Source organism: Coregonus lavaretus (genome assembly GCF_964263955.1).
Source record: "Coregonus lavaretus genome assembly, contig: HAP1_SCAFFOLD_5684, whole genome shotgun sequence".
Taxonomy (NCBI): domain Eukaryota; kingdom Metazoa; phylum Chordata; class Actinopteri; order Salmoniformes; family Salmonidae; genus Coregonus; species Coregonus lavaretus.
This window is the reverse complement of record NW_028161612.1, coordinates 12,647-34,075: the sequence shown is the minus strand read 5'-3', so window position 1 is coordinate 34,075 and position 21,429 is coordinate 12,647. Positions and strand designations below refer to the sequence as shown.

The following is a 21,429-nucleotide window of genomic DNA, read 5'->3' as shown; positions in this document are numbered from 1 at the left end:
TGCTTGTTTGTAGGTGACCAAATACTTATTTTCCACCATAATTTGCAAATAAATTCATTAAAAATCCTACAATGGGATTTTCTGGATTTTTTTTTCTCAATTTGTCTGTCATAGTTGACGTGTACCTATGATGAAAATTACAGGCCTCTCTCATCTTTTTAAGTGGGAGAACTTGCACAATTGGTGGCTGACTAAATACTTTTTTGCCCCACTGTATCTATGTGGACCCTACTACAGTTTAACCAGCTCAGCAGTCCCAGTGAGCCAAAACCCAGGATAGAGGGGCTGAGTGAATGTGGTCTGGACTCTGTGGAGGAGGGTCATTGTGTCAGAGACACTGTAGAAGGACAGAGTACCTGCCTTGTGATCCAGGTCCACTCCTACTCTGGAGGACTGAGGGCCTGATACTTTAGTCCTAACATTATTGTGTCTGAAACAATAACCATCACTATAACACTCTAAACTCCAGGACTTGTTATTGTATCCAAATCCACCATCTGTCCCTGTTCTGCTGATGTCTTTATATGAGACTGCTGTATCAACAAACTGCCCACTCCACTCCACCTCCCAGTAACAGCGTCCAGACAGACCCTCTCTACACAGAACCTGGTAGGTGTTTGTGAATCTGTCTGGATGAACAGGATATGGTTGGACTTGGCCTGTAAGTGTCACCTTTCTGTTCCCTTCAGACAGAGAGAGGAGTATGTGTGCTGTGTTTGGGTCCAGTGTGAGCTGACAGGAATCTGGGAGAAGAGCAGAGCAGAGACCAATGAGGGGAGTTAGAACAATAAGTGAAGTCAGATACTGTATCTACCCTGTCTTTGATTAGAGCACAGCAGAGATCAAATCAGAGAAATATGAGGAGTCAGATAGATACCCAGTCTTTGATTAGATCTACTATTGCTATATATTTCTAGAGGGATTGTTAGGAGTGTCAGTAAAAAGAGACTGTTAGTTACTTCAGAATAAAGAGACTCACATTGTAAGAACTGTTCTCTGGTCTTGGGCTCTGGAGGCAGTACAACATCCACTATATTCACTACAGACACACAAACACATTCACAGAGAGAGGGAATGTTATCATCACACCATATTCCACATGTATATGACTAGTAGGGAACTTTCAATGGTCTAAAGTTGATGTTCTTATTATTTTCAACACACCTGTAGTGGAGATCTTGGTCCATTCTCCTTTAAGGACGTCTTCTAGTTTCTCTCTCAGTTCAGACACAGTCTTACTCACATCTCCAAAGTACTGAAGAGGACGGACAACGATGCTGGGTAAGTCTGAAGATACACTGGTACCGGAGAGAGACTGATAACTCTGGAGAGAGAGCGAGAGAGAGAGAGAGAGAGCAGAACCAGATTATTGAGAGTTTCACATTAAGTTATTTTCATATCACATGTATCAAGGCAGTTGAGTTACCTGGAGGAAATGGATGTGATCCTCTGTGTGTGAGAGCTGCTCCAGCTCAGTGCTTCTCTTCCTCAGCTCAGCTATCTCCTGCTCCAGTTGCTCCAGGAGTCCTTCAGCTTGACTCACTTGAGCCTTCTCTTGGGCTCTGATCAGCTCCTTCACCTCAGAGCGCCTTCTCTCAATGGAGCGGATCAGCTCAGTAAAGATCTTATCACTGTCCTCCACTGCTGCCTGTGCAGAACGCTGTTAAGAGAGAGAGAGAGAGAGACTTGTCTTACTTTAATGAGCCATCCTCATTACACGAACACCCCCACCCCTAAAAGCACATTGCGTGCCACCACAACCTCCACACAATCACATTATCCAGTACCCAACACCACAGTACAATACACCAACCAGCACCACATTCCAACCGTCCATCCAACCCCTCCTCTCCAGCCGTACAGACAGCCCCCCTGAGCCCCCATACCTCCTGAAACATCTCCACACTGTTGATCATTTTGTACAACTCAAACTCAACCCTAAGGCGTCAACAGTAATGGCATTACCCTGGCAACACAGAAAAAACATGATGAACAGTCTGTCATTGCAGAAAACGGACACCCCTCCCCAACTCCCAGGTCAACCCGAGCCAACCAGCTATTGGTGTCCAGGGCTCCATGTAATACCCTCCACTGGACGACCCCTGACCTTTCCAGCACTGGGAGCTTATAGAGCACCCTCCACCTATACCCTGCCATGCTCTCAGCCCCCACAACCCCCTGCCACTGATCCCCCTTCACTCCCACTAAGCTCAGAGTGTTAAAAGTCAGTAAGTCCTCCGGACTCTCCTGCCAGTCACCAGTCTCTGCTGTCCCTTGCAGTGGTGGAAACGGTGGTGGCCCCTCCTCAGGCTGCTCCAGCCCTCAGTACTGCAGCATAGAAATCAGAGACCCCTGCTGTATTGAGTCTCTCCGGCCGCATGATGAAGATCTGCTGATCCAGCCCCAAACCACCAGCCCTCCTCAACAGAGCACATGCTGGTTCCCTCCAGCCCACCTCCGTACGGTACAGTAGCCTCTGTGCTGCTGAGTCAGAACGCTGCCACCCTGACCAGAAAAAATTCACTAACTTGCGCTGCAGGTCCACAAGCAGACCACCGGGGGCGTTGAGAATGGCCAACTTAAGCCATAGAGAGGATGCCACCAAGTTGTTGATGATCAGCACCCTCCCTCTGTATGCCACTTGGGAGATGAGCCACCTCCACTTCGTCAGCCTCGACACCACCGCTTGTGACACTCCTTCCCAGTTCTTCCTATCCCAACCCTCCGAGCCCAGATACACCCCAAGCATCTTGAGCCACTCACAGCCCCACTGCAACCCCCCTGGAAGCTGCGGAGGTGCCCTGTCCCTCCATGCCCCACATAACAGAGCTCTTGCCCCAGTTTCCCTAAGCAGAAGACGCCCCCTCGTACACCCTCAAACTATTCTCCAGGGCCTGTAGGTTCTGCTCATCCCTAACCAACACAGACGTCATCAGCGTATGCTGACACTGCTATGCCTGTCCCCAACCCTATGCCTGGCTCCCACACTCCCTGTAGCCTCCTGCGTAGCAGGCCCAGAAAGGGCTCAATAACAAGAGTGTATAGCTGCCCTGACAGAGGGCATCCCTGGTGAATGCCCCTCCCTACCCAGACTGGCATACTGAGCCCTCCCCACACCTTGACCAAACATGAAGCCCCAGCATACGACCGCGACATTACGTGGTCCTCTGTAGCTCAGCTGGTAGAGCACGGCGCTTGTAACGCCTGGGTAGTGGGTTCAATCCCCGGGACCACCCATACACAAAAATATATGCACGCATGACTGTAAGTCGCTTTGGATAAAAGCGTCTGCTAAATGGCATATTATTATTATTATTATTATTATTATTATTATTATTATTATTATCCTGTTCTCAGGTTCTGCTCACAGACCATTTTTACATGTGGGTGGTCCCGGGGATCGAACCCACTACACTGGCATTACAAGCGCCATGCTCTACCAATTGAGCTACAGAGGACCACAGAGTTCTGCCCTTTATAAATCAGAGTACAACTCGACAGACTCATCTCCCCACAACAGAAGTTACCCACCCATCAGGCTCCCTCATCTCCCCACAACAGAAGTTACCCACCCATCAGGCTCCCTCATCTCCGCACAACAGAAGTTACCCACCCATCAGGCTCCCTCATCTCCTCACAACAGAAGTTACCCACCCATCAGGCTCCCTCATCTCCCCACAACAGAAGTTACCCACCCATCAGGCTCCCTCATCTCCCCCACAACAGAAGTTACCCACCCATCAGGCTCCCTCACATCCCCCACAACAGAAGTTACCCACCCATCAGGCTCCCTCATCTCCCCACAACAGAAGTTACCCACCCATCAGGCTCCCTCATCTCCTCACAACAGAAGTTACCCACCCATCAGGCTCCATAATCTCTCCACAACAGAAGTTACCCACCCATCAGGCTCCCTCATCTCCCCACAACAGAAGTTACCCACCCATCAGGCTCCCTCCTCTCCCCACAACAGAAGTTACCCACCCATCAGGCTCCCTCATCTCCTCACAACAGAAGTTACCCACCCATCAGGCTCCCTCATCTCCCCCACAACAGAAGTTACCCACCCATCAGGCTCCCTCACATCCCCCACAACAGAAGTTACCCACCCATCAGGCTCCCTCCTCTCCCCACAACAGAAGTTACCCACCCATCAGGCTCCCTCATCTCCTCACAACAGAAGTTACCCACCCATCAGGCTCCCTCCTCTCCCCACAACAGAAGTTACCCACCCATCAGGCTCCCTCATCTCCTCACAACAGAAGTTACCCACCCATCAGGCTCCCTCATCTCCCCCACAACAGAAGTTACCCACCCATCAGGCTCCCTCACATCCCCCACAATAGAAGTTACCCACCCATCAGGCTCCCTCCTCTCCCCCACAACAGAAGTTACCCACCCATCAGGCTCCCTCCTCTCCCCCACAACAGAAGTTACTCCCCCTTCTGCTGTCCCCACCTCTCCCAAAAGCCTTGGAAGTTTGAGCAAAAAGTGACATCTTGGAAGAGCTTTACATGGAATTTCCAATAGGAAACCTGCCTGGGCCCTGGTGAAACAGAGAACTGAGCCCTGTACTAGGTGCAGACACATTTTGGAAAGCAAAGACAAGGAAATTGATTTTGGCTCTAACCACTAACAACCTACCCTTACACACCTCTTTTGCTACCCCTGCACTAAGATTTGTGCCATGGCTCAGCACCTGCGCCCCCTTTCCACCAGACCCCCAATACACTTAATTAATCACATCACTGTGTGTCTCTTGCAAAAAAATCACGTTTAAATGTTTTTGGCCGAAAATCACCACAATCAGAAACCAGTAGAGAAGCCCATAAAGCCGCCATGCCAGAAAAAATCATCCATTTAAGCAGATTCTGAAGACATGCCCTTAAGAACCCATGACCCATTTTCTCAGCCTATACCGCTTCCTGGGTGAGAGGACACTAAACCCCTCATTCTTCATCAGGTGTTGTACTGACCTTACAAACCTTCCAGGATCATTCAAATAAGACTCCAGCAGAACCTTCATTTTCCCCTTTAGTCTCCATCAGGAACCTAGAAAGTTCTCTCAGCGTATATACTGGGCCCTCAGCCTGACTGGCTGTCAGCTCTGGATCCAATGAGCCGTCTGAAAACGAGACCGCCTTGTCCTCCGCTCCCGCAGACTCACCTTCCCCCTCTTCCTCCTCCTCCATTGGCACGGTACCGTCCTCCTCCTCCCCAGTCTCTGCCCCCCTGCACTTCCCCCCTGATCAGAGCCTCTTCCCCAATGACAGGCAATATTTCCTGGGATGAGCCCACCAAGCCTTTGCCCACCGGAGTCTCTGTTACTACAGAAACCTGCCTCAGCTCATGAAGCCCAGCTACAACCCTCCCCACCACCGCTTTCTCCACGGCCTGCGCACCACCACTTGGCCATTCACTACTCTCCTCCTTCCTGGTACCACCACCACTTGACCCTGCTCTACTCTCCTCCCTCTTGGTACCACCACCACTTGACCCTGCTCTACTCTCCTCCCTCCTGGTACCACCACCACTTGACCCTGCTCTACTCTCCTCCCTCCTGGTACCACCACCACTTGACCCTGCTCTACTCTCCTCCTTCCTGGTACCACCACCACTTGACCCTGCTCTACTCTCCTCCCTCCTGGTACCACCACCACTTGACCCTGCTCTACTCTCCTCCTTCCTGGTACCACCACCACTTGACCCTGCTCTACTCTCCTCCCTCCTGGTACCACCACCACTTGACCCTGCTCTACTCTCCTCCTTCCTGGTACCACCACCACTTGACCCTGCTCTACTCTCCTCCCTCCTGGTACCACCACCACTTGACCCTGCTCTACACTCCTCCCTCCTGGTACCACCACCACTTGACCCTGCTCTACTCTCCTCCCTCCTGGTACCACCACCACTTGACCCTGCTCTACTCTCCTCCCTCCTGGTACCACCACCACTTGACCCTGCTCTACTCTCCTCCTTCCTGGTACCACCACCACTTGACCCTGCTCTACTCTCCTCCCTCCTGGTACCACCACCACTTGACCCTGCTCTTCTCTCCTCCCTCCTGGTACCACCACCACTTGACCATGCACTACTCTCCTCCTTCCTGGTACCACCACCACTTGACCCTGCTCTACTCTCCTCCTTCCTGGTACCACCACCACTTGACCCTGCTCTACTCTCCTCCCTCCTGGTACCACCACCACTTGACCCTGCTCTACTCTCCTCCCTCCTGGTACCACCACCACTTGACCCTGCTCTACTCTCATTCCTCCTGGTACCACCACCACTTGACCCTGCTCTACTCTCCTCCTTCCTGGTACCACCACCACTTGACCCTGCTCTACTCTCCTCCCTCCTGGTACCACCACCACTTGACCCTGCTCTATTCTCCTCCCTCCTGGTACCACCACCACTTGACCCTGCTTTACACTCCTCCCTCCTGGTACCACCATCAATTGACCCTGCTCTACTCTCCTCCCTCCTGGTACCACCACCACTTGACCCTGCTCTATTCTAATCCCTCCTGGTACCACCACCACTTGACCCTGCTCTACACTCCTCCCTCCTTGTACCACCACCACTTGACCCTGCTCTACTCTCCTCCCTCCTGGTACCACCACCACTTGACCCTGCTCTACTCTCCTCCCTCCTGGTACCACCACCACTTGACCCTGCTCTACACTCCTCCCTCCTTGCACCACCACCACTTGACCCTGCTCTACTCTCCTCCCTCCTGGTACCACCACCACTTGACCCTGCTCTACTCTCCTCCCTCCTGGTACCACCACCACTTGACCCTGCTCTACTCTCCTCCCTCCTGGTACCACCACCACTTGACCCTGCTCTACTCTCCTCCCTCCTGGTACCACCACCACTTGACCCTGCTCTACTCTCCTCCCTCCTGGTACCACCACCACTTGGCCCTGCTCTACTCTCCTCCCTCCTGGTACCACCACCACTTGACCCTGCTCTACTCTCCTCCCTCCTGGTACCACCACCACTTGACCCTGCTCTACTCTCCTCCCTCCTGGTACCACCACCACTTGACCCTGCTCTACTCTCCTCCCTCCTGGTACCACCACCACTTGACCCAGCTCTACTCTCCTCCCTCCTGGTACCACCACCACTTGACCCTGTTCTACTCTCCTCCTTCCTGGTACCACCACCACTTGACCCTGCTCTACTCTCCTCCCTCCTGGTACCACCACCACTTGACCCTGCTCTACTCTCCTCCCTCCTGGTACCACCACCACTTGACCCTGCTCTACTCTCCTCCCTCCTGGTACCACCACCACTTGACCCTGCTCTACTCTCCTCCTTCCTGGTACCACCACCACTTGACCCTGCTCTACTCTCCTCCCTCCTGGTACCACCACCACTTGACCCTGCTCTATTCTCCTCCCTCCTGGTACCACCACCACTTGACCCTGCTTTACACTCCTCCCTCCTGGTACCACCACCACTTGACCCTGCTCTATTCTCCTCCCTCCTGGTACCACCACCACTTGACCCTGCTCTACTCTCCTCCCTCCTGGTACCACCACCACTTGACCCTGCTCTACTCTCTTCCCTCCTGGTACCACCACCACTTGACCCTGCTCTACACTCCTCCCTCCTTGTACCACCACCACTTTTTGACCCTGCTCTACTCTCCTCCCTCCTGGTACCACCACCACTTGACCCTGCTCTACTCTCCTCCTTCCTGGTACCACCACCACTTGGCCATGCACTACTCTCCTCCTTCCTGGTACCACCACCACTTGACCCTGCTCTACTCTCCTCCTTCCTGGTACCACCACCACTTGACCCTGCTCTACTCTCCTCCCTCCTGGTACCACCACCACTTGACCCTGCTCTATTCTCCACCCTCCTGGTACCACCACCACTTGACCCTGCTTTACACTCCTCCCTCCTGGTACCACCATCAATTGACCCTGCTCTACTCTCCTCCCTCCTGGTACCACCACCACTTGACCCTGCTCTATTCTAATCCCTCCTGGTACCACCACCACTTGACCCTGCTCTACACTCCTCCCTCCTTGTACCACCACCACTTGACCCTGCTCTACTCTCCTCCCTCCTGGTACCACCACCACTTGACCCTGCTCTACTCTCCTCCCTCCTGGTACCACCACCACTTGACCCTGCTCTACACTCCTCCCTCCTTGCACCACCACCACTTGACCCTGCTCTACTCTCCTCCCTCCTGGTACCACCACCACTTGACCCTGCTCTACTCTCCTCCCTCCTGGTACCACCACCACTTGACCCTGCTCTACTCTCCTCCCTCCTGGTACCACCACCACTTGACCCTGCTCTACTCTCCTCCCTCCTGGTACCACCACCACTTGACCCTGCTCTACTCTCCTCCCTCCTGGTACCACCACCACTTGGCCCTGCTCTACTCTCCTCCCTCCTGGTACCACCACCACTTGACCCTGCTCTACTCTCCTCCCTCCTGGTACCACCACCACTTGACCCTGCTCTACTCTCCTCCCTCCTGGTACCACCACCACTTGACCCTGCTCTACTCTCCTCCCTCCTGGTACCACCACCACTTGACCCTGCTCTACTCTCCTCCCTCCTGGTACCACCACCACTTGACCCTGTTCTACTCTCCTCCTTCCTGGTACCACCACCACTTGACCCTGCTCTACTCTCCTCCCTCCTGGTACCACCACCACTTGACCCTGCTCTACTCTCCTCCCTCCTGGTACCACCACCACTTGACCCTGCTCTACTCTCCTCCCTCCTGGTACCACCACCACTTGACCCTGCTCTACTCTCCTCCCTCCTGGTACCACCACCACTTGACCATTCACTACTCTCCTCCTTCCTGGTACCACCACCACTTGACCCTGCTCTACTCTCCTCCCTCCTGGTACCACCACCACTTGACCCTGCTCTATTCTCCTCCCTCCTGGTACCACCACCACTTGACCCTGCTCTACTCTCCTCCCTCCTGGTACCACCACCACTTGACCCTGCTCTACTCTCCTCCCTCCTGGTACCACCACCACTTGACCCTGCTCTACTCTCCTCCTTCCTGGTACCACCACCACTTGACCCTGCTCTACTCTCCTCCCTCCTGGTACCACCACCACTTGACCCTGCTCTACTCTCCTCCCTCCTGGTACTACCACCACTTGACCCTGCTCTACTCTCCTCCCTCCTGGTACCACCACCACTTGACCCTGCTCTACTCTCCTCCTTCCTGGTACCACCACCACTTGACCCTGCTCTACTCTCCTCCCTCCTGGTACCACCACCACTTGGCCCTGCTCTACTCTCCTCCCTCCTGGTACCACCACCACTTGACCCTGCTCTACTCTCCTCCCTCCTGGTACCACCACCACTTGACAACTTTCATGTTTTTAAATCATACTTCATTACTATAATGATTATCAATAAGCTTAAACATCAATTCAGTCACCTCTGGTCGACAAAAACGTATTTTCCTAGTACATTAATTGTCAAATTCATCAACCAGCATCGAGCACTCTGCCTTCTCACGCAAGCGAGGGGCATGTTGAGGTAAATATGCTAACCGCCACGGTTGCATTATGTAATTTATTGGTGGGCTGGAAGATGCAGTGTTTTTTCTTTTCTATTCAGAGGCTATTTACTCCCAATATGAGATAATTTTATATAGAAGGTTTTTATAATGCATGTTTACTAGGGTTGAGGTTAGCGCATCTGAGTAGGGATTATTTGGGTTCAATACCTGTCCTACCTATCAATCATATTGCTGCTTGTAGCCTATAACTGATGATCCCCACACTAGAAACACCCAAAACTATCTGTGCTAGCAAACCCTGTGTTCCACCCCTCCCCTGTGTAACCTTGAGGTTTGTTAAGAAACAAACACTTGTCTACGAAAAGAGACATGTTTAACGGATTCCGCTTGGCACCCAGCCGAGAGCACACGGAAACCACTTGCAAATTTACCAAAACTAACCAACTACTTGGGGTCTGTTCGGAAGCAATAAACGGAGGCAGATTAGCCACCACAACTCTTATCGAAAGAGGCGACATCTGCACCAACACACCCCTCACAACAAGACAAACCTTTTTCATTAACACAACCACCGCCTTGTTCATTCTGGATGCAGAGTCCAGATGTTCCGCTCCAACCTGTTCGCCGACCATGAGCAAAACTTCCTCCACACCTTTCTCCGGAACGCACCCGAAGCGACAGCGTTTCTTCTCCACTCGGTTGAGGCCATCACGCCGCCCTAACAAACTACCCCTACTCCCCCCTCAACTCTAAACGATAAACAGTGGAAACCAATAAACAAACCCTCCACCTTGAGAAAATACATTCAGAAAAAACGCAAGAACCAAAAGAAAAAAGAATAGTAGCCCTCCTCACGAACCACAATCTCTCACAGCAACAACTTCTTCTTCTATGATATAATGGCGGTCCACAAACCAACGTTAAAGGTGCATGCCGCCACCTACTGTGCTGGAGTGTGTGGTCAATCACGGTTTCCAACATTTCTAAATCCTCCTACCTAACTCAGTACTTCTGAGAAAATAAAGAAGAGCCCTACTAACTTCTAATAGACCCTCCCCCATCCCCAAAATCCCTTCCAAACCCCCCCAACCCCGTCCAACCTCAATGACCCTACACATCTTTCCCTCTCTTCAACATACTTACAACAATATAACAACACATGCTCCACCGTTTCATCGACCATACCCTCCACACTCAAACCATTCCCATGCTTGCCAACCAGATGTAATGACGAGGTCAATGTACAATGTCTTATGCGCAATCAAGTAAACACCACCTCTTCCTTCCTAATCTGACTTTTGAATCTTGGTCCATCGACCTTTCTGTAAAACTGTCAACTATTCATATAAATGCCGGCCCTTGTGCTCAGAGTACCATCTCTTCTGCCACACATCTATCAACATGGCTCTGATCTTACATTTGGCCTCACCTCTACCCAGTGGAACATTAATATCAATTATATCTAGTTTTAAAGCTCTTTTAGCTAACTGGTCTACAATTTCATTCCCTTCCACACTCAAAAGTGCTGGGACCCAGCAGAATCTCACTACTACACCCATTCTCTCAATTCTCCATAATAACATTAATACCTCCAATAGCAGGTCACTCCTATTGTCGTCCTGATCAGAGCTCTATAAATATCCATCAACAATTGTCTGTCAGCACCCTATTCATAACCAGAGACCCACACAACCAACTACCATGAAAGTTAATGAATGAGAGAGATATGAACATCGTTACAACACTGTACATAGACATAATGTAATGGTTCTTCTTCTTTGGTGGTTAACAGCGGTTGGCATCCAATATGTTGTATTACCGCCTCCAACTGGACTATAATATAAATCCATTATACTTTGTGATACAAAATGGGAAAAGGGGAAATTATAATAATAATAAAAAAACACCCTTCCAACTAACCCTACACTCATTAAATACCCACTACCCCATTCCACTACTTTGACCCTATCTGCTCCTGCACCATGCCAACGGCCTGGGAGGACGGGACACCACCACTCAACACACCCTGTAACTCTTCTGAAGTCTAATCTTGTATGCCCAAATACTTCTCTGCAGCTGCCACCACAACATCTATTTTCTGTGATTTACGTTCCATTTCTGCGGTATAGTTGATAACCATTGCTATGAACTCTAAGAAGCTAACTTTACTAAAGCATATATCACTCGTTGGCCTATCCCTCTGTGCTGGCACAGATCTACTACTCACAGGGATCCTCTCAGGATCTCTCACCCTTGACCCATCCTCCTCTACTTTCTTCACTGTCTCAGCATACGACACCTTCTGCACTACTCTGACTCTAGCCACCTCAACCTGCCTCTCTCGCACCGGACACTTCCGATCCCCAGCAACATGGGCATCCCAACAGTTGACACACACAACTTTATCCACCGAAACTACACAATCCTCTATCCCATGCCCTCCTGCACACTTCCCACATCTTGGAATCTCCCTCCTACAAACTGCTGCAACATGACCATAAACATTGCACCTGAAACAGCACAGTGGATTCGGCACAAAGTTCTAACAGGATAACTGATATATCCTACCATGACTTTGTTGGGTAAAGACTCAAAATTCAAAAGGACTGACAGTGACTCCTCTGTTTCACCACGCTCACCACCGGGTCTGTGTTGCACCAAACGGCGGGAATCACAAACACCAGCAGTCTTCAACCTTAATTGCTCCACTTCTACACTTAACGCTACCCCAGAAATCACTCCTTTCAATGGTGCCCTGTTCCTAAGAGCAAAGCAAGAAACAGATCTTGACCCAAGTTGCGTGACACGGAGCGCCCACTCCCTCTGGTCAGAAGAAACACAAACAAATATCACAAGTCCACTACAGGTTACCTTCACTGATTCAACTGCACCCAACTCCTTTCCCACCCACCCTGAAACCACAAATGGATCTGCCAAAAGATATGGATCCACTTTGTCCTACAATGTATCTCCTACTGCACCAGATTCTTCTTTATCATGTCCATTGATGCCAGGCTCTGGTTCTGAGCTCTTCACCACACCTTCTACCTCACTTAACTCTCCCTCATTCATTTCCATTTCACCTCCAGAACTCAATCTGGTGAATGGCTCACTCTGTTTGCACTTGAATTATAACATTTGAAATGTCTCTATTCCTTTGAACATTTTGTGAGTGTAATGTTTACTGTTCATTTCTGAATGTTTATTTCACTTTTGTTTATTATTTATTTCACTTGCTTTGTTAATGTAAACTTATGTTTCCCATGCCAATAAAGCCATTTGAATTGATTTGATTTGAATTGAGAAAGAGAGAGAGAGAGAGAGAGAGAGAGAGAGAGAGAGAGAGAGAGAGAGAGAGAGAGAGAGAGAGAGAGAGATAGAGAGAGAGGGAGGGCTCCATGTTAATGTATAGGGGACATGGGTCAGTCAAGGTTACTCATGGTTATGTGATGAAGTAGCCCCGCCTGCGATTTCAAAATCAGTGTCGGCCCTCAGCCCAATAGGGAATGTCCTCTTGGTGTAACGGTCAAGCTGTTGCTTTCTCCCGCGGTAGACCTGGTTCATATCCCGTCGGTTACATTAAGCAGTCTATTCTCTGAACAGAGTCCAGACAGCATGTTCCCAACAGTGAGGTCAGTGGGATTGGAGAGAGTCCCCTCTCCCTCTCTCTGTCTCTCTCTCTCTCTCTCTCTCTCTGACTGGAAGAGAGAAGTGAAATTGTGTGTCTCCTCTGGTCAACAATACTCACCTTGAGAGACTCCACAGCCTGTTGGAGCTCCTTCAGGTCCTTCTCTCTCTCCTGGAATCTCTGCTGGACCTTCTGCTGACTCATCCCCAGCTGCCTCTGTGGAGAATCACTCTTCAATGAGCTATCAAGCTTTATTTGTCCAGTAGATCAATAGTATAGTAATGTGACATAGGGCCCATAGAGTGGAAGGTCTAAAATCTTGAGGAAGTCCCTTTATCATATGACATTATCTATGTTGCTATGTTAATGATTATAGTTTTTATGGTAGACGTACATGTATCAAGGGGTTGAGACTGAACTTTGAACTCCTAAAAGGGCATTCGGAATGATAATAGTGTTTGACTTCAGAAAATGGTGATACATTGGAAGCAAACTCAATATACTCAAGGTCTGTGTTCATATTTGTTCTGCTGAGGATCGATTTCATTTGATATCTCTCATATTCAAACAGCCTTAGTTCCTACTGTATCTTTAATTCTTTGTTTATCAGACAGTCACCAACAAGTAGTTCTGGTCTTACCTGTTTCTCAGTCCTCTCTGCTGCAGCTGACACTGTATCATGGCCTTTATGTTCATCCATTGTACACAGCATACAAATACACTGCTGATCGGTACGACAGTAAACCTCCAGCAGTTTGTCATGATCAGAGCAGATCTTATCCTGTAGTTGTGCGGTGGCTTTGACCAGCTTGTGCTTCTTGAAACCAGGAAATTCATAGTGAGGTTGGAGGTGAGTCTCACAGTAAGAGGCCAGACACGCCAGACAGGACATGAGGGCTTTCTGCTTTCTGGTCCCAGTGCAGAAATCACACGCCACATCTCCAGGTCCAGCATAGCACAGAGCAGGAGGGGGAGCAGCCTGGAGTCCTGTCTTCTTCAGTTTCTCCACCATCTCAGCCAACATGTTATTTTTCCTCAGATTAGGCCTTGGAGTGAAGGTCTCTCTGCACTGAGGACAGCTATAGACACCTTTCAGATCATCCTGATCCCAGCTTTCTTTAATACAGCCCATACAGTAGCTGTGTCCACAGGCAGTAGTCACCGGCTCCTTCAGTGGATCCAGACAGATGGAGCAACAGAACAGTTCCTGATTCTCTGCCATTTTGGTGCTCTCTCCCGTAGGTTAAGCAATGGCAGTGTCAAAGATGACTTTCTGTTCAGTGTCAAAGATGACATTCTGTTTCATGGAACTCTACACCAGAGGACAGGAAGTGGCTTCCTACTTGACTGTGTACTCTGTATGTAGAGGGGATGTGGTTTCTTTGATAAGGAAGTGTGACAGAGTGTTGGGTAGTAGGCAGAGATGGTTAGTATTTATGTTTGAAATACATATTTTAATTACTTCTGAATATTTTGTCATTTGAATTACACTGGGCTTAACTACACTCCAATGCATTTTGTATTTTGTACTTTCAGAATACTAAATCGTTTTCTATGCATTTTTTTATAGCGGTTCACATCTTCTGGCCCCCCCTTTCACCCTGCATTGGTATCAGAAGTCTGATAGCACTAAGGTGTGATAAGAACGTCTGTTAAATTAACTAAATATAAATGTATATGTAAAAATGTTGATAAATACTTTGTTGAGGGAAAATGTACTTGATATGATTGTAATATTTTGTTGTCTCACCTAGCTGTCTTAAGATGAAGGCACTAATTAAAAGTCACCCTGGATAAGTGCGTCTGCTAAATGACTAAAATGTAAATGTCGATGTAAAAATGAATAATTGCAAAGCATGCTGAGAATTATTCTAAAGAGCTCCACCCCTAAACAAGGCCAATAATAATACCCAGTGTGCTTTACAGTTAATTTATTTATGTTCATTTTCACATATACATTTACATTTGAGTCATTTAGCTTATCCAGAGTGACTTGCTCAACTAAGGTAGATAGCAAAATACAGTATCACTGTCATAGCAAGAAAAAAGGTTTTGTCACTGTTTCTGAGAATGTTGTTGGTGTTTGGATCGGTTACTTGCAAATGTATTTTTGTATTTAAAATGAATACATTACATTGAATGAAATACATTACAAAATACAAGTATTTAGTAGTTTATTTTGATACATTGATCTTGATGGTATTTTGTATCTGTATTTTGTAATTGTATGTAGTAATTTCTACGTGGTAGTAGAATACTCTGTCTGCAGGGTTTTTTTAGGACCAGGACACTGGAGGCAAAGGACCGGTTTAAACAGGAAAATGTCTGAAAATTAATGTTTCACGAATCATTTTCAAAAGGCATTGAAAAGTCAAAATAAAATACCTACAGTGAGGGAAAAAAGTATTTGATCCCCTGCTGATTTTGTACGTTTGCCCACTGACAAAGAAATGATCAGTCTATAATTTTAATGGTAGGTTTATTTGAAAAGTGAGAGACAGAATAACAACAGAAAAATCCAGAAAAACGCATGTCAAAAATAATATATATTGATTTGCATTTTAATGAGGGAAATAAATATTTGACCCCTCTGCAAAACATGACTTAGTACTTGGTGGCAAAACCCTTGTTGGCAATCACAGAGGTCAGACGTTTCTTGTAGTTGGCCACCAGGTTTTCACACATCTCAGGAGGGATTTTGTCTCACTCCTCTTTGCAGATCTTCTCCAAGTCATTAAGGGTTCGAGGCTGATGTTTGGCAACTCGAACCTTCGGCTACCTCCACAGATTTTCTATGGGATTAAGATCTGGAGACTGGCTAGGCCACTCCAGGACCTTAATGTGCTTCTTCTTGAGCCACTCCTTTGTTGCCTTGGCCGTGTGTTTTGGGTCATTGTCATGCTGGAATACCCATCCACGACCCATTTTCAATGCCCTGGCTGAGGGAAGGAGGTTCTCACCCAAGATTTGACGGTACATGACCCCGTCCATCGTCCCTTTGATGTAGTGAAGTTGTCCTGTCCCCTTAGCAGAAAAACACCCCCAAAGCATAATGTTTCCACCTCCATGTTTGACGGTGGGGATGGTGTTCTTGGGGTCATAGGCAGCATTCCTCCTCCTCCAAACACAGCGAGTTGAGTTGATGCCAAAGAGCTCGATTTTGGTCTCATCTGACCACAACACTTTCACCCAGTTCTCCTCTAAATAATTCAGATGTTCATTGGCAAACTTCAGACGGGCCTGTATATGTGCTTTCTTGAGCAGGGGGACCTTGCGGGCGCTGCAGGATTTCAGTCCTTCACGGGGTAGTGTGTTACCAATTGTTTTCTTGGTGACTATGGTCCCAGCTGCCTTGAGATCATTGACAAGATCCTCCAGTGTAGTTCTGGGCTGATTCCTCACCGTTCTCATGATCATTGCAACTCCACGAGGTGAGATCTTGCATGGAGCCCCAAGCCAAGGGAGATTGACAGTTCTTTTGTGTTTCTTCCATTTGCGAATAATCACACCAACTGTTGTCACCTTCTCACCAAGCTGCTTGGCAATGGTATTGTAGCCCATTCCAGCCTTGTGTAGGTCTACAATCTTGTCCCTGACATCCTTGGAGAGCTCTTTGGTCTTGGCCATGGTGGAGAGTTTGGAATCTGATTGATTGATTGCTTCTGTGGACAGGTGTCTTTTATACAGGTAACAAACTGAGATTAGGAGCACTCCCTTTAAGAGTGTGCTCCTATTCTCAGCTCGTTACCTGTATAAAAGACACCTGGGAGCCAGAAATCTTTTTGATTGAGAGGGGGTCAAATACTTATTTCCCTCATTAAAATGAAACATCAATTTATAACATTTTTGACATGCGTTTTTCTGGATTTTTTGTTGTTATTCTGTCCCTCACTGTTCAAATAAACCTACCATTAAAATTATAGACTTATCATTTCTTTGTCAGTGGGCAAACGTACAAAATCAGCAGGGGGTCAAATACTTTTTTCCCTCACTGTATCTCTCCTCAGAGCATAATTACTGGGCAATCACTTACAAACTCAAAAGATCAGGGTGTTGTTTCAGTTCTCGGAACAGGGTTCTGAGAACTGACACATCTCAGTTTTCAACCCTAATGCTGAGCTGTTGTGACTTCTATCTCAACAACAGGATGCTGCCCCTCACCCAGAAGCTCTTTTGGCACTCTGCCTAGAACAGTTGGTTTAGACAGAGGATCAACAACAGGATGCTGCCCCTCACCCAGAAGCTGTTTTGGCACTCCGCCTAGAACAGTTGGTTTAGACAGAGGACCAGAAAGAGGAACTTGTGCGACACACTGTTCTAATGAAGTTTTACTGGCAGAATGTTTTCTTCATTATATCTTCTTCACACAATAACTTACGTTTAGTACCTTTAAGACTAACTGTATGTCATCTTACTTAATTACCTTGTACCTAAGTCAATTTCTGTCACCACAAATGTTATCCACAAGTTCATCTGACTGGGGAAGTAAATATAGGGCTTCATTGACAACATCCTGAAGTATCCCTTTAAGAACAAAACTATAACTGAAATGGCTTCATTGACAACATCCTGAAGTATCCCTTTAAGAACAAAACTATAACTGAAATGTCTTTGGCCACCATACCAATCAAAACTACATCAAAAGAGTTCATCAAGAGGTCCATAGTCTTTGAGATAGTGGCTGGGTTGGAGACCCCACCAGCCGCATGGTGGCTCACCAAACGGGCATAGAGAGTTGACTGCAGCAAGGTGTACTGCTTAACTAGGATGTGGCCCTAATTGGAGAGTGGCTTTAGGGTGGAGTACGCTTCCAACAGCAGGCATTCCCTTCAACATGTTACAGAAGATAATGTGGAGACAGAGATGGGCAGTATCTCTGTTAATATATATTTGAAATACATTTTTCAATGACTTCTGACTATTTTGTCATTTGTATTGCACTGGCCTGAACTACAAGATACTTTTGAGACCTGTAATTTGTAAAAACATTTTGTTGTTGTAAAATACAACATATTTTTCTATCCCATTCTTTATAGGGGTTGGACATTTTGTGTTCCCCTTTCATCCTGCATTGGTATCAGAAGTCTGATGGCACTATGGTTTGATAAAGTGACTAGTAAATGACAAAAATGTGTACTCTGTATGTAGAGGGGGTGTGGTTTCTTTGATAAGGAAGTGTGACAGATTTTTTGGTAGTCGGCAGAGATAGTTTGTATTTATGTTACATGCATTTGAAATACATATATTAATTACTTCTGAGTATTTAGTCATTTGAATTATGCTGGGATGAACTACACTCCAATGTATTTTGAAAATACAAAATACTTTTCTATACCATTTTTTTATAGCGGTTGACATCTTGTGGCCCCGCTTTCACCCTGCATTGGTATCAGAAGTCTGATAGCACTATGGTGTGATAAGAGTGTCTGCTAAATGAACTAAATATACATGTAAAAAAGAACACTTGAAAAATATGCTGGGTATTAAAATAATGAGCTCTGCACCCAAAAGAAGGCCAATAATAATACCCAGTGTGCTTTGCAATTGTTCATTTTTACATTGTCATTTTAGTCATTTAGCAGAGACTCATATCCAGAGAGACTTACCATCAGTACATTCAACTAAGGTAGATGAACAATTTCATATCACAGTCATAGAAAGTTAAAAGCTGTTTTCTTCCGTCACTGAGAATGTTGTTGTAGTGAAGGTGTATACTAGCAAATGTATTTACCTGTATGTATTTGTATTTTATCTACATACAACTACAAAAGTATTTTGTATTTAAGTTTGATACATTAGTCTTTAGAGTATCTGGTATTTTTAACAAGATCCATTTTTGATGTACAGTATATTTTGCCCATCTCTGTGTTGATATATCGTCTCTCAGTGACTAACTGATTTGGTTATGGCTACCTAGATTCATGTGGAGATCACAGGTCCTGCATTTAATTCCAAAAAGTTTCCCCTCAACCCTGTTTGATATGTTGTCCTCTCAGGTTCTATTGGCTGGTGAACCTGAAGTGGACGGTAGTGTTTCTGGGTATCACCTACATCCAGCAGTCAGTAGGCAACAACCTGGCTACTGACCGTATGGTCCACAACAACCTCATCTTCAGCTCCAAGAAAGGTAACACAACCTCAACCTCATCTTCAGGTCCGCGCCAAGGAGAACAACCTCAACCTCATCTTCAGCTCCAAGAAAGGTAACACATCCTCAACCTCATCTTCAGCTCCAAGAAAGGTAACACAACCTCAACCTCATCTTCAGCTCCAAGAAAGGTAACACATCCTCAACCTCATCTTCAGGTCCGCATCAAGGAGAACAACGGGGGGCGCTACAGTGAGACGCACATTGAGAACGTCAAGGTCCTGGCCAGGCTCTTTCCCCTGTACCTCTTGCAGATACTGTACCGAGCCTGCATCACTCAGGCAGGTCAATGTAATGGAGAACATCAGGGCTCTACACTGACATGCTTCAAAGGAGATAAAACTGGCAAATCTATCATGTTTATTTAGGCTCCATAAAGTTGTCCTAGAATCTGTTGTTACCCTGACCTCTCCCACAGATTCCATCAGGTTACTACATTCAGACCATGACCTCTAACCTGCACCTGAACAGCTTCCTCCTGCCCATCGGTGCCATGAACGTCATCAGCATCCTACCTCTGCTGCTGCTGGCCCCTCTCATGGAGTGTGTCACCTCCTGCTACCTGTCCATGGAGAAAACACCCTTCTCCCCCGCCAGAGTCATCAGTAAGCACACACACACACACATACACAGACAGAGAGACACACACACACACTCACACACTCACACACACACACACAGACACACACACACAGACAGACACAGACACACACAGACACACATGCACAAATACCATCCACATCAATGAGCCAGTCAATGTTAATGTCTCTCTCTCTCTCTCTCTCTCCCTCTCTCTCTCTCTCTCTGTTTCTCTCCCTGTCCCCTCCCTCCTCTCCTCTCTCAGTGCTGGGTCATGCGTGTGCGGCCCAGTCTGTCCTGGTAGCGGGCCTGTCTGAGGTCCACAGGAAGGGCTATCCTCTGACGGAGCAGGCCCTGTCAGGGAAGGTGCTCCAGGTGTCCTCCATGGCCTGCTTCCAGCTGGCTCCCCCAGTACATCCTACTGGGGCTGGCTGAGCACGTATTTCTGACACACCTATTGCTGCTACACTGTTCATACACAGAGACAAACTGGGTTTGAGATTTACAATGTCAATGGACACCATATGTAGTTAGGATGAAGTTAGAATGTGGAGTTTTGGAACCAACTGCCAACACGGAGGATAGTATTCTGAACTCTGGAAGCTAGGGTTAGGATGCCCCCTACTGGTGTATTAGAGACAGACAAGAGACGTTTGAACCAAATGAATGCTTCTTTCTCTTCCCAGCCTTCCTCTCTTCTCTGTTCCAGGCTCTGTGATCTCCTTCCACCTGACACCCAGTCATATCAGAGGCATCTTCCTGCACTTCCTCCCCCTGTCCTACGGAGGGGGCTGTTTCCTGGGAGCCCTCATCATCCAGCTGGTCTACCTACTCTCTGGAGGTAAAGGCTTCACTAACAGATGCATCATCGTAACCATAGAAACTGAAGAGGAACATCCATTCATGTTGGAATGGTTGATGGGGTTCTGTCTGCATTATGGTGATTCAGTCCTATGGCCACTGATAGTACTGTTCTCCTGTCCAACTACAGGTACCTTCTACCCAAACACACTGCATGAAGGGAATCTGGAGCATTTCTTCTTCTTCTTAGCCATGTTGATGACCATAAACACTCGGGGGTTCTGGTGGATATCTTCCAGGTCCAGGATGACAACCTCTCATGTATCAATATAGTCACTGTAGATGAGGCAAAGGACATGAGGATTTTCAGTGATACAAATGTGAGAATTTCCTTGACCCCTTGAGGTGACCTGAACAAAGTATTAATATAGTCTGTGCAGATGAGACAGGTGACAGTATTGAGACAGGTGACAGTATTGAGACAGGTGACAGTATTGAGACAGGTGACAGTATTGAGACAGGTGACAGTACTGAGACAGCTGACAGTATTGAGACAGGTGACAGTTTTGAGACAGGTGACAGTATTGAGACAGGTGACAGTATTGAGGCAGGTGACAGTATTGAGACAGATCCACCCTAGCAGTCTCTCCTCCCCTGTGTCCCAGGAACCTAGACCTGAGTGTGGTGCAGAGTAGAGCAGTAGGAAGCAGCCTTCTGGCAGAGAAACTCCTGCAGTACAAGACCTGCCTGTGA

General features: G+C 47.7%; 1 protein-coding gene and 1 pseudogene across 2 annotated transcripts; one reads left to right on the top strand and one right to left on the bottom strand.

Moving 5' to 3' along the window:
* Positions 1-231: 231 nt before the first annotated feature.
* LOC311120358 (E3 ubiquitin/ISG15 ligase TRIM25-like) lies at positions 232-14,439 on the bottom strand (the record flags this gene model as incomplete). The annotated part of the gene is made up of 5 exons (XM_084194973.1): positions 13,789-14,439; positions 13,269-13,364; positions 1,480-1,660; positions 980-1,039; positions 232-743 (listed from the first exon to the last, which is right to left on the bottom strand). Exons 1-5 carry the CDS (start codon positions 14,368-14,370, stop codon positions 232-234), a joined length of 1,431 nt encoding a protein of 476 aa, XP_084051099.1. The 5' UTR covers positions 14,371-14,439.
* A 3,314-nt stretch (positions 14,440-17,753) lies between these two features.
* LOC311120357 (solute carrier family 15 member 5-like) lies at positions 17,754-21,429 on the top strand (annotated as a pseudogene). Its single transcript has 9 exons — positions 17,754-17,857; positions 19,145-19,211; positions 19,303-19,389; positions 19,455-19,577; positions 19,715-19,901; positions 20,141-20,345; positions 20,585-20,716; positions 20,867-20,975; positions 21,342-21,429. The product of its transcript is annotated as a solute carrier family 15 member 5-like (transcript).